Raw genomic sequence first — 12,471 nt, 5'->3', positions numbered from 1 at the left:
GAGTTTCAAGTTTGGGGAAGATAACTTTCACCATAAAAATGCACCTTTATAATTTACATTTTAGCAGACGCTCTTATCCAGAGCGACTTACAGTTAGTGAGTGCATACATTTTCATACTGGCCCCCCGTGGGAAACGAACCCACAACCCTGGCATTGCAAGCGCCATGCTCTACCAACTGAGCTACAGGGGACAGTAATAAAAGCATTACATGCATAATCACATTTGCGGTCACTTTTGAGAATGGTGTTTTCCTGCTAATGGAACATTCACGCTTATACCCACAACTGTCCCAGAATATGTTTGGAATATTTATTTCTCGCACAGAATAGAATAGGTAAACTTTTATACTATAGGGGATAGTAGATTGACATAGGCTAGTGCTTTTGCTGTTCGTTAGGCCTACTCATCTTGTTGGTTGATGAAAAGTAAATGTGGACAGTTCTTCCAATATCTTCATGCGCCTTGGAATTGGATAAGGAAGCGTGCAGTTGAGTCCCCGATGTGTCTGTCTTCACTTGTAGCCTGTGAGAAAGACCCGATCACATGACGGAGAGCCATTTGACTGAGAGGTGCTTTGGAGCATGCAGCCGGGAGAAGGGAATTATAATTATTATATTCAGCCCAAGGGCACAACGGCCACTGGCCGCAAAATTGTGAATGAGAGATTGATGAAGTGTGTACAGCCTGCGCAAAAAACAAAGCAGAGCTCATGCCTTTCATGCAACTTTTTTCAAATCATCATTAGAGTCGCATTATGCAGCCTTAGAATGTATTAAAAATCAAAACATATAGCCCAACGTTTGTATCACAACTAAAGTTACATAAATAACTCTAAATTAAGTGTATTAGAGTACCAGAAATATTATTTCTATTTTATTCAGCTAGGTCCAATTGTATTCTTCATACTGTAAAATAATATAAAATAATGCCACGAAATTCTAAGCAAATGTTGTCTGCTAAATGAACTAGTGCAGCCCACAGCCATATGGCATAGCCAGGTCAGGGCCTAACATAATGACAACTTGGAGTATGCTATTCTGTTCTTCTGAAATAGACTACATGTTCTTCATATCATGTACCTTTGGACCTGTCTAAAAAAAATAATGGATTTATTGTGATGGTGTAGGCTATATTACATGGATTTATTATACTTTTTAACATTGAGATGTTACAAAGGTCTGCATCAGTGGCTTGTAAGCTATGCGTGGAAGCCAGGAGATGCTAAATTTGTTTATGTTAATGAATGGTCAATTACTGTGAGACCGGCAGGTATTTGCTTGACAATCACAGGCTGACAAAATTTCACGCCCGCCACATCCCGATCTACTGCCGATGTTTGTCTATGGAGGTTGCATGGCAGTGTGCTCGATGTAATAAAGCTGTCAGCAATGGGTGTCACCACTAATTTGAAGGGGTGTCCACATACTAGTGTATGTTAATTGTGTAGATAATCCTCTAAGAAAACCAATGGTCCAAACCTCATGTCTCTATCATAATCCGTTCAAACGTGATTGGAGTTTTACCCTTGTTGGATGGCCAAAATTAGTGTGACTAAATCAATGGAGGCCAGAGAAAAAAAGTGGTAAAAAATAAGGAAAATTGCACAGCTAGGATGGATGCTGTGCGAGAATGAACTACCTAACAGGCTCATATTCCCGTTGAACTCGTCATCCTTCTTCTCGAAGACTTCTCACAAAAACAAGCGTATCTCTGTGAAATGTCAACGGAGCACTGAGCGTACCGCAAGCTTTTTATTTTCAAAGCCTTTTACATTTAATTCAGCTCGTCATGCAAATGTTGCTTTTTGCGACCTGCGGAAACAACTTTTAAGACGATCAACACAACATGTAAAATCTTCAAATTTGCTGCGAGAAAGCTGAGCTCTTATTATCAGATGTATTCCCTGCCCATCTTCCGAAAACATCTGAAATGCTACCTCTTCAAAATAATCCCACAGCACCCCCCCTCGCACCCCCTCCTCACGACCAACCCTGACCACCCCCTCCTCACGCCCGACCCTGACCACCCCCTCCTCACGCCCGACCCTGACCACCCCCTCCTCACGCCCGACCCTGACCACCCCCTCCTCACGCCCGACCCTGACCACCCCCTCCTCACGCCCGACCCTGACCACCCCCTCCTCACGCCCGACCCTGACCACCCCCTCCTCACGCCCGACCCTGACCACCCCCTCCTCACGCCCGACCCTGACCACCCCCTCCTCACGCCCGACCCTGACCACCCCCTCCTCACGCCCGACCCTGACCACCCCCTCCTCACGCCCGACCCTGACCACCCCCTCCTCACGCCCGACCCTGACCACCCCCTCCTCACGCCCGACCCTGACCACCCCCTCCTCACGCCCGACCCTGACCACCCCCTCCTCACGCCCGACCCTGACCACCCCCTCCTCACGCCCGACCCTGACCACCCCCTCCTCACGCCCGACCCTGACCACCCCCTCCTCACGCCCGACCCTGACCACCCCCTCCTCACGCCCGACCCTGACCACCCCCTCCTCACGCCCGACCCTGACCACCCCCTCCTCACGCCCAACCCTGACCACCCCCTCCTCACGCCCGACCCTGACCACCCCCTCCTCACGCCCGACCCTGACCACCCCCTCCTCACGCCCGACCCTGACCACCCCCTCCTCACGCCCGACCCTGACCACCCCCTCCTCACGCCCGACCCTGACCACCCCCTCCCAAAAAAAAGAACTTACTTGCTCTGACTTTGCTGATAGCTACTTTATTGAGGAAAATTGTACTTACTATGACTGTGATATGTGGTTGTCCCACCTAGCTATCTTAAGATGAATGCACTAACTGTAAATCACTCTGGATAAGAGTGTCTGCTAAATTACAAACATTTTGTATTTGTTTCCGAAATCCAACTTTTTGAATATATTGTTTATGAAATGTTAGAGAAAAACCCCACTGAACGATTCACAAGATTAATAATCATATTTGTCTTGGTAAATTTTATTTTATAATGTAAGGAAGTGATATTTCATCACCAATGCGTGTTTTCACCCACTCTGGGCAGAGTGGGTGGACACCATACTATATGTGAATTGTAATAATCTAGCTAGCCAGCTAGTTTAACAGCCAAAAATGACCTAAAACTAATGTTATGCAAGGTAGATGACTAACTGTCAATTCTTCATGGCTAGCTTGCTAGCCAGTTAGCCCTCTTGACTTACTATGGGCTTGTGATCTACGCACACTACAGTGGGTATTGTAGGCAGGTAAACATGCCAAAATTAACACAGTATATACTAATTAATGTATCAAATATTGTAGTAAGGCAACATATGAGCTGTGAGAGTTTCTTTTATTTAGCTTCAGCTAAAATAATGGCTTTTGTCAGATGTTACTTTTCGTAGCAGGTGAGGAGAATTTACGCAGCAGGTTAGGTGCTCCGTTTTGCATACTTTGATTTGGACTCATACTCCGACCCTCCCATGCTTCAATGTGCGTGCTTCGGAGCACAGTAGTATGCATATTGAGAAACAATGTGTGTGTGGGAGAGACCGATTTTGGCTCGCAGCCCAGGGCTTTGAACTCAGTTCAAAGAGACAAGACTTCTGTCTAGACTCCAAATATTGCGCCATTATACTGTTTCCATGCAAAAGAGGAAACTTTGGCGTCACCACTTTTTGGGCAGATGCCCATAGCCTCACACGATGTCTATAGACAACTTATATGAACACATTTCATATAATCATGATGACGTTATATGATAAATAAATAAAACTTGTTTGTTTATAAGTCCTGGCTTCAGGCAAAGCCGTACAGCTGCACACATATTGTCAGAGGTGTCAAGTAATATATATAATATAAGCTATTTACCAGATGCTTTTATCCAAAGTGACCTACAGTCATGTATGCATACATATGGGTGGAATCAAACCCACTATTGTGGCGTTGCAAGCGCCATGCTCTACCAACTGAGCAACAGAGGACCACATGCTACCAACTAATGCATGCTACCAACTAACGCATGCTACCTACTTTTGTACACTGTCACATTATAAAGGACCACACAACTAGTTGACACAGTCCATTATCTTCCAATACTCTTCCTATTAGTCAACAGCAATAGCATTCACAGTGGCCTGACTATATTACATTACTTAACACAGCCTATTCATAGCAAACCCTATTCTTTCTAGTGACTCACAAGAACTCCCCAGCATTGTGCTTGGAACATCATGTTAATTAATAGCGTGTGTGAGTGTGTGTAAGGTACAGTAGAGTAGTGGGCCTGCTGTATTCAGTGCTGTTGGTGGTCCTGTTGAGGTTGACATGTGAGGGCTGGAGGGTGGTGGGGGGGACGATGGGGTGGTCCTCTCTCTGATCCTAGGTGATAGAACTACTGCATGGTGAAGCCTGTGTGGCCCCGTGCCTAGGAGTTACTGCAGGGGTATGGGGGTGCCCTCACAAAGTCAATTAAGATGCTGGTGGTTGGCATCAGATTAGAGGCTTGCCAACCTGACTCACTTGGGCAGGTCTGAAAATTCCCTTTCACTGCAGACTGGTTGAACTGGTCTTTCAGAAGAGTTTCTATGGTTTGGGGGCGACAGTTAATTCAGGTACCATCGCTGTACGAGGCTACGGTATCCAAGACCAGCTTACCTCTGCTACACACAGTCATTTGGTAAGCTGGTCCTGTATACCATATTCTGTTATTTGTAAGCATGCACTGTGAATTTCTAAGAACTTCTAAGTGACAGCCAACATCAACTGACTGCAGCTCTATCAGAATCAGCAGAACCCAGTTCGACCTAGGTAATGCAGCACTCTCTTCCTTTTGCTAGGAACAGCAGAACACAATTAGCTAAACTCCTCTGGCCTACATTTCCTTCTTTCCAAGAACAGGAAGTAAATATCTGGTCGCTGTTTACTGCTCCCAGGAGGGGTCTTTACTTTAGCCAGTGATACCCTAACGGCATTCTTTAACTTGTTGACTGTAAACAGGTTGCTCTCTTTTCATTGTGGCTGTATTTGCCCTGCTCTGAATATTACACAATTAGTCTCTCATCATGGTTTCTAAGAGGACCAAGGATGCTGGAGTAATTTATTCGTACAAGGAAGAGCTAGTTATTTATTACCAGAATATGGAAAATTATGTTATCATGCTTTTGTCTGAGGAGGATGTTACATACTTTACTCCTCAGGTCATTGACTGTTCAGCTCTGTTAGCTTGTGTCATTATGTCAGTTAAACACCAGGAAATAACCCATCAAAAACCTTACAAGGTGGGAAAAGGGAGTTTTTTTCCTCTCAGAACTCTTGGACAGAAGAGTCTCCGGAAGAGTTAATAAGAAGCATAATTGCATAGTTTTTTTTTTGTTTCAGATTGAATTAGCTTCACTGGCATGCAGGGTTGGCAGAGACTGAACTTGTGGCACTGACCTTTCCATTGATTGTATTGTACCGGGGAAGCTAAATCAAGAAAGTCATTGAAAGTATCTGACATATTTATTGCAGCAACAAAGCTTTGAAGCTCTATCATTGTCCAGATATACACTATTTCAAATGAGCTATTTGGAGCGTCATGCTTTAATCAGTCAGGCCAGGAAACAAGAGTCCTCCCTCCTTCCTGGACACTAAGAGAGATACAGTGGACTCCTGTTGTAGCATCAAATCCTTCAGAAAGGACCACATCCTGTTGGGCACAGGGGTCAAACAAAACAACCAAATCACTCTAACCAATGGAGGAACAGGAGAACTTGACTCCCAGCTCTGGCCCTGTGCACATTTTTGTATTGTGTGTATTTGCATTCAGATCCTTTACTTATTCTATGCATTTCTTTACAACATGACATTCTGAAGACTGCACTGATTGCAGACAATAGTTCTTACATTTCAGTCTGCAGTAATTCCTCCACAGTGTGTTTGGAATATGAACATAGGACCGTTAACACTGGATTCTGATTGGCTTAGTTGAAGATTTGAGCAACAAGAATGTTCTCAGCTGATAGGGTATTTGGAATAAGGCAGACCTTATTTTTTTAATGGAAGTAGCGCTCCACTTACAGTGGGGAAAAAAAGTATTTAGTCAGCCACCAGTTGTGCATGTTCTCCCACTTAAAAAGATGAGAGAGGCCTGTAATTTTCATCATAGGTACACGTCAACTATGACAGACAAAATGATTTTAAAAAATCCAGAAAATCACATTGTAGGATTTTTAATGAATTTATTTGCAGATTATGGTGGAAAATAAGTATTTGGTCAATAACAAAAGTTTCTCAATACTTTGTTATATACCCTTTGTTGGCAATGACACAGGTCAAACGTTTTCTGTAAGTCTTCACAAGGTTTTCACACACTGTTGCTGGTATTTTGGCCCATTCCTCCATGCAGATCTCCTCTAGAGCAGTGATGTTTTGGGGCTGTCGCTGGGCAACACGGACTTTCAACTCCCTCCAAAGATTTTCTATGGGGTTGAGAACTGGAGACTGGCTAGGCCACTCCAGGACCTTGAAATGCTTCTTACGAAGCCACTCCTTCGTTGCCCGGGCGGTGTGTTTGGGATCATTGTCATGCTGAAAGACCCAGCCACGTTTCATCTTCAATGCCCTTGCTGATGGAAGGAGGTTTTCACTCAAAATCTCACGATACATGGCCCCATTCATTCTTTCCTTTACACGGATCAGTCGTCCTGGTCCCTTTGCAGAAAAACAGCCCCAAAGCATGATGTTTCCACCCCCATGCTTCACAGTAGGTATGGTGTTCTTTTGATGCAACTCAGCATTCTTTGTCCTCCAAACACGACGAGTTGAGTTTTTACCAAAAAGTTATATTTTGGTTTCATCTGACCGTATGACATTCTCCCAATCCTCTTCTGGATCATCCAAATGCACTCAAGCAAACTTCAGACGGGCCTGGACATGTACTGGCTTAAGCAGGGGGACACGTCTAGCACTGCAGGATTTGAGTCCCTGGCGGCGTAGTGTGTTACTGATGGTAGGCTTTGTTATTTTGGTCCCAGCTCTCTGCAGGTCATTCACTAGGTCCCCCCGTGTGGTTCTGGGATTTTTGCTCACCGTTCTTGTGATCATTTTGACCCCACGGGGTGAGATCTTGCGTGGAGCCCCAGATCGAAGGAGATTATCAGTGGTCTTGTATGTCTTCCATTTCCTAATAATTGCTCCCACAGTTGATTTCTTCAAACCAAGCTGCTTACCTATTGCAGATTCAGTCTTCCCAGCCTGGTGCAGGTCTACAATTTTGTTTCTGGTGTCCTTTGACAGCTCTTTGGTCTTGGCCATAGTGGAGTTTGGAGTGTGACTGTTTGAGGTTGTGGACAGGTGTCTTTTATACTGATAACAAGTTCAAACAAGTGCCATTAATACAGGTAACGAGTGGAGGACAGAGGAGCCTCTTAAAGAAGAAGTTACAGGTCTGTGAGAGCCAGAAATCTTGCTTGTTTGTAGGTGACCAAATACTTATTTTCCACCATAATTTGCAAATAAATTCATTAAAAATCCTACAATGTGATTTTCTGGATTTTCTTCTCTCAATTTGTCTGTCATAGTTGACGTGTACCTATGATGAAAATTACAGGCCTCTCTCATCTTTTTAAGTGGGAGAACTTGCACAATTGGTGGCTGACTAAATACTTTTTTCCCCCACTGTATGTGGGCCTCTTTGTTGCACATGTGATGTTTCTGTTTATTACACAATATATTCTGAGGAAAGGTTTCCTGTCTCTTGCAGTAAAAAAATAAAGTGTGTATGTGTGTGTGAGAGAGTGAGAGAGAGAGAGGGAGAGGGAGTGAAAAAGACACCGAAACCAGAGATCCCAGGAAGCCGAGTAGAGGATGTGTCCAGGCATGTTCCCATTATCCCTGTAAATGATTACCAGGAAGTGGAATTATAGCTCAGAGAGAATGTCTCGTCCAACCAACTGTGAACTTCACCCCACTGTTCATGACCACTCAGGACTATACTCTCTGCTCTAGACCCACTGCTCTACTTTGGTGCACTTAAACTACTTTCTCTTATGTAAAGGGTTATCTTTTTGCTCAGTTTGGCAGTTTCCACCACCTGACTTTGGGGCAGTTGCTCTAGGCTTGGATGTGTGTGTATGTTTGTCTTAACTGTTTGTACTACCGATTCTGGCATCGTGTGTCTCTGTGCACAATGAGGAAGCCCTTGTGATGTAACTTATGGGAAAAAGCCTAAGAAGAGAAAGTGTGTGAGCAGAAGCCGTTGACCTTCATGATTAGCCTTGTTGCAAAGCGCAACCAGCTGCAGTGCCTATTTAAAGTCTATCCTACCAATAAAACATGGTTATATCATGCAAATACATCATGGAGAACTGATTGACATCGCGCTTTGTTGACACAACAGTAACACTCCTCCGCAAAAGCCACCATCACATTGTGCTCTTTCGTTATATTATTTGTTTACTGTATGGTCCCTTCACCGACATATGATTGGTTGGTTATGACATGCTCTACCGTACCGTGATTTTTCAAGCGGCTGGCAAAGTGTCATAACTGCTTCTCATTCGTCAAAGATGTCTTGGTCTTTACCGTCAGATAGTAGGATGTATGTCTGGGGCAAGATTGAGGGGGGAAATGTTCTGTCCTTAATGCTTGCTTTAAAGAGAGTGGTTTTTTTGCAGGTTTTTCCCCAAGATTCAATAAGGTTAGATTTCAAGTCTTTGACTAGGTAAGTGTTGTCCAATTTGTCTATATATTTGCAATACTTTTGCCATATTTGTGTTTTTTAATTACACATTCTATTCTATGAGGCACTTTTGTTTTTCTCTTGCGTACTTAATGCATATAGTGGTGTGGAGGCCAAGATGTCATCGAAGATGCCAAGCTCTAACAACATAGCCCAGGCCAGGAGGACAGTACAGCAGCTGAGGATAGAGGCCAGTATTGAGAGGATAAAGGTATGGCATGCTGAAAGTTAAACTGAGTAGAAAGCAGTGTTGAGTAACAATAAAGTACATTTTCTGGTCCTTCTCGAAATGTCTCCCAAAATGCACACCAACTTGCAGCTAAGGATGATCTGTTGTCAGTGAGTGTCTGCGCGTGCTAGTGGGTGGGTGGGCGTGTGTGTAGGTGTGTTGATGGAGTGAGTCTGTGTCAGCAGAAACCCTCCCATTCACACACTCATATCTCTCTGTCCTGTAGGTATCCAAGGCCTCGGCGGACCTCATGCACTACTGTGGCGAACACGCCAAATACGACCCTCTGCTCATGGGCATCCCTGCCTCAGAGAACCCCTTCAAGGACAAAAAGCCCTGCACTATATTGTAGTGAACGCCTTTCTATTTATCTGTTTGCTTCTTAATGTTGCCTGTATTTTATTATCTGGGGAGAATTGTGATCTAAAACCATTACTCATCCATCAATCTTGCCTTAAAGCCTGTGACGTTACCCTTTAATGAAAACGCTGTATTTTATCACTCAATTTGAACTTGCCATGACATACAGTAAACAGTTTGAATATACGTTGGGACAGTGACTGTTAGTGTCTGTCTGATTTAGCTCAGTGGATGTAGCCGTGGTTTCCGTCCATCCCTTTAACAAGTCTGTTATATGTTTGTCTTAAATCGTATCTGCTGTCATGTGTGTTACAATGACTGAATTTAATGTATTTCAGGCTTTGGAGTCATGGTTGGGACATGTGACTGTATTATCCTCTCCCCATTGACTCATGCTGTTTATTAATAACTTCCTGGTTTAGCAGGGAGTCACCTGGGTTGTCAGTGACCAATGGAGGAAGTAGACATCATCAGAGCCTTCTATTAATGTAAAGAACAGAAGTGTTTGGTTAGTGCAGAGGAGATGTCAACTCAATGCCAATTGTCGGATAGAAACCTGCAATGTATTGCTGATGCAGGTCATTCACCTAGACAACCTCAGTATACAGCACTCCTCCCAGCCATTTAAGCCAGGTGTTACATAACCTTACACTGTGAGCCAAGTCGCCTTACTTAATATTTATGATAGTGATCATATAATTAATGTATAGTTTGGTATATTAAAGAGGAGTTTCAGGTAAAAGTATTCAGTTGGGAGAGACCATAGAAGGTGCATCGGCTGGGCATGTGGGTTGTTATTAACAATGTAATAAATGATTTTCACTCCAAATGTTTACTATGTCATGTATTCAAGGCTGACCCCAATGTCCAGAGATAGTACTAAGTGTCCTGTTGAACAGTAAAGAATAGAATGTCCTGTATGCCCTGTCGTTCAGCTGTTGGGAACATGTCCCCCGTGACAAATCTAGACGAACCGAACCAGATGTATCTGTGTGGTTAGCACAGATAGGCTGGAAAGTAAAATGATTTTTGGGAACAATGTATCTTTAGGTGCTGAATTTGTGATTTCTAACTGAATCGTGCCATCGTTATGTCTACGTCTTGTCACTAGCAAAAGAGAAAAGAAAACATGTCGTACTTATCTGGTGCTACTGTTTGTATTGTTGGTGTCAGCCTCCCTCCTCTAAAAGGTACTTCATTAGTCATAAAGGTCTTGAAATCAGAGACAAGGAAACCCAGTAATCCATTACCAATTATTCAGTGATAGCAATTGTATCTCGACTAAGTTTCTCTCTAACAATGGGTTTTATTGCCATAAACTTAGTATGCTAAATCAGGCTGCTGTTAATTTGTGTGCCGTCACCAGATAATTGATTCAACCAGCATACCAGCAATGGCCTTAATGTACCTTTTGGGAGACTCTTAAGTGACCCTTGTGAAACTGGTGGATTAAAGACATCTGTATGTGGCTTTGTTCTCCATAACACATGATGGAGACTTTGTTCTCTCTTTCCTACTGTTATTAAACATGGTTTTATTATTGCACCTTTTTTTGTCTGCTCTGCTTCTTTGAAGTCTTCCCTCTTTGTTATTTTCTCTAGTAAGATGCTAGTTTTCCTCAGGGAAGTATTTTTTCATTCGTTAGTCTGATGATGTGTACTACCACAGTCCATTGTGCCCATTATGTTCGAATAATCGAAAAATGAATCTCAGAAAGCATAACATTCAAATGTAGCATCCAATGTCACTCATATCCGAAGGGAATAATTAACAAATGCATAGGGGATGCAGACCAAGCTCATCCATAAGACTCAGCAGTTTGGTTCAGCTCCAGCCATGTGGCCTAAAGAAAACTACTGAGAGTTATCTATGGCCTAGCCTTGCTTCCTCTCATTACGTGGGGTCCAGCGGACATGTATTTATACCTCAACATGGAGAGAATAGAATAGGCCTTGGCCCACGGCCGTCTGGGCCCAGTGAACAGGAGAGAGCTAAACATAGAAGGTGCCGAAACCCTGGTTTCCACTCTTCGAGAGAGGAGGAGCTATTTTGGGGATTTGTCGGCATAGCCTGAAGCTTGTTCCCCTTGATTTGCTGTCCTTGTTTTTGGGCAGCTGGTGGGTAAACATGTTTTTTTCACTATGAGGAAAATGGTGGATCATAACCGAAAGAGACATCTTAGCTATTGTTCCCTCTTGCACAGGGTTCATCTCTGCAGCTGGGAAAGCTAGGCACAGTTTTACTATCTTACAGTGGAAGCCTTAAGGCACAGTGTCCTGCAGAATCCAGCCTGCACAGTAGCAGTGTATTGATATCAGCTCTAAGCAGACGTATCAGCCATGAAGCACACAGTGTAATCCTGGTGAGCGCAATATCATTGTGTTCCAGAGCGAGTCTGGTGGGCACATTGCTAAGGCCGACTGACCACGTGCCTCCCTCTGTGAAAGCTTGGCAGTTACAGTGTCAGTGTGTTGGAATGTGCTGATGTGGGGGAGCCGGGGAGGGGGTGGGGGTGGGCAGTGTCGATCCAATCTCTGCACTGTTGGCAGTCCCACCCCCACACAGCCCCTCGGTTAGACCGAGCCACTCACTCACCTATTCAGCAGTGCAGTGGACCGTGCCAACCATGGCATCTAATCTACTGGCTCCTACCCCCAGTGCACCCTCATGATATTATAACACTGTTGTTACACAGGTTATTCAACTTTTGTGTTTGGTTTGTTCTTTTTCTGTAGAGATCTACACTGTTATTGTGAAATACTTATTGTATTAATAGTGTTCTCTGTTGAGTAAGTGTAACATGTTGAGTGTAATCTGTTGAGGAACTTGTAGATGTAAAACATTGTCTCGAGATTCCTTCTCCACAGTTACATTGAGTGAAAAATATGATTCTGCTTCATTTGAAACCTGTCATCACCTGACTCTTTATTGCCCTATACAACCTTCTAAAATGTGTGTTGATTGTAATAACCTGAATGCACAGGGGTACCCAAGGAGCAGGTTGGGTAGATACTAAAGCCTGGGGATTGTCAAATCCCTCCTGTTATTGCATGAACTCCTCCAGTACCAACATAACACTTACATAAACCCTACCCTAATTATATATAAAAATAACCTTTTCCCCTACACCAACACAATACCACATGACATCAGTGTCAAACCCTCCACCGGTCG

The 12,471-nt window shown here is 43.8% G+C and overlaps 1 protein-coding gene across 7 annotated transcripts in view; it reads left to right on the top strand.

Moving 5' to 3' along the window:
• Nucleotides 1-10,842, top strand: part of LOC311099082 (guanine nucleotide-binding protein G(I)/G(S)/G(O) subunit gamma-12-like) — a 73,120-nt gene extending 62,278 nt beyond the window's left edge. For 4 of the 7 annotated variants that reach the window (XM_084139699.1, XM_084139703.1, XM_084139705.1 and 1 more), the window contains 3 exons: nt 8,644-8,690; nt 8,811-8,919; nt 9,164-10,842. In XM_084139699.1, coding sequence (XP_083995825.1) covers nt 8,827-8,919; nt 9,164-9,289 — 219 coding nt within the window. In that variant the 5' untranslated portion in view covers nt 8,644-8,690; nt 8,811-8,826 and the 3' untranslated portion in view covers nt 9,290-10,842. Of the gene's footprint in view, nt 1-4,544; nt 4,796-8,291; nt 8,568-8,643; nt 8,691-8,810; nt 8,920-9,163 lie in introns of those variants that run through there. The other 3 variants (XM_084139701.1, XM_084139704.1, XM_084139700.1) reach the window with 3 other exon arrangements.
• The last annotated feature ends 1,629 nt before the right edge of the window (nt 10,843-12,471 follow it).

This window comes from Coregonus lavaretus (assembly GCF_964263955.1).
Source record: "Coregonus lavaretus genome assembly, chromosome: 23".
Classification (NCBI taxonomy): Eukaryota; Metazoa; Chordata; class Actinopteri; order Salmoniformes; family Salmonidae; genus Coregonus; species Coregonus lavaretus.
This window is presented reverse-complemented; position numbering and strand designations above follow the sequence as displayed.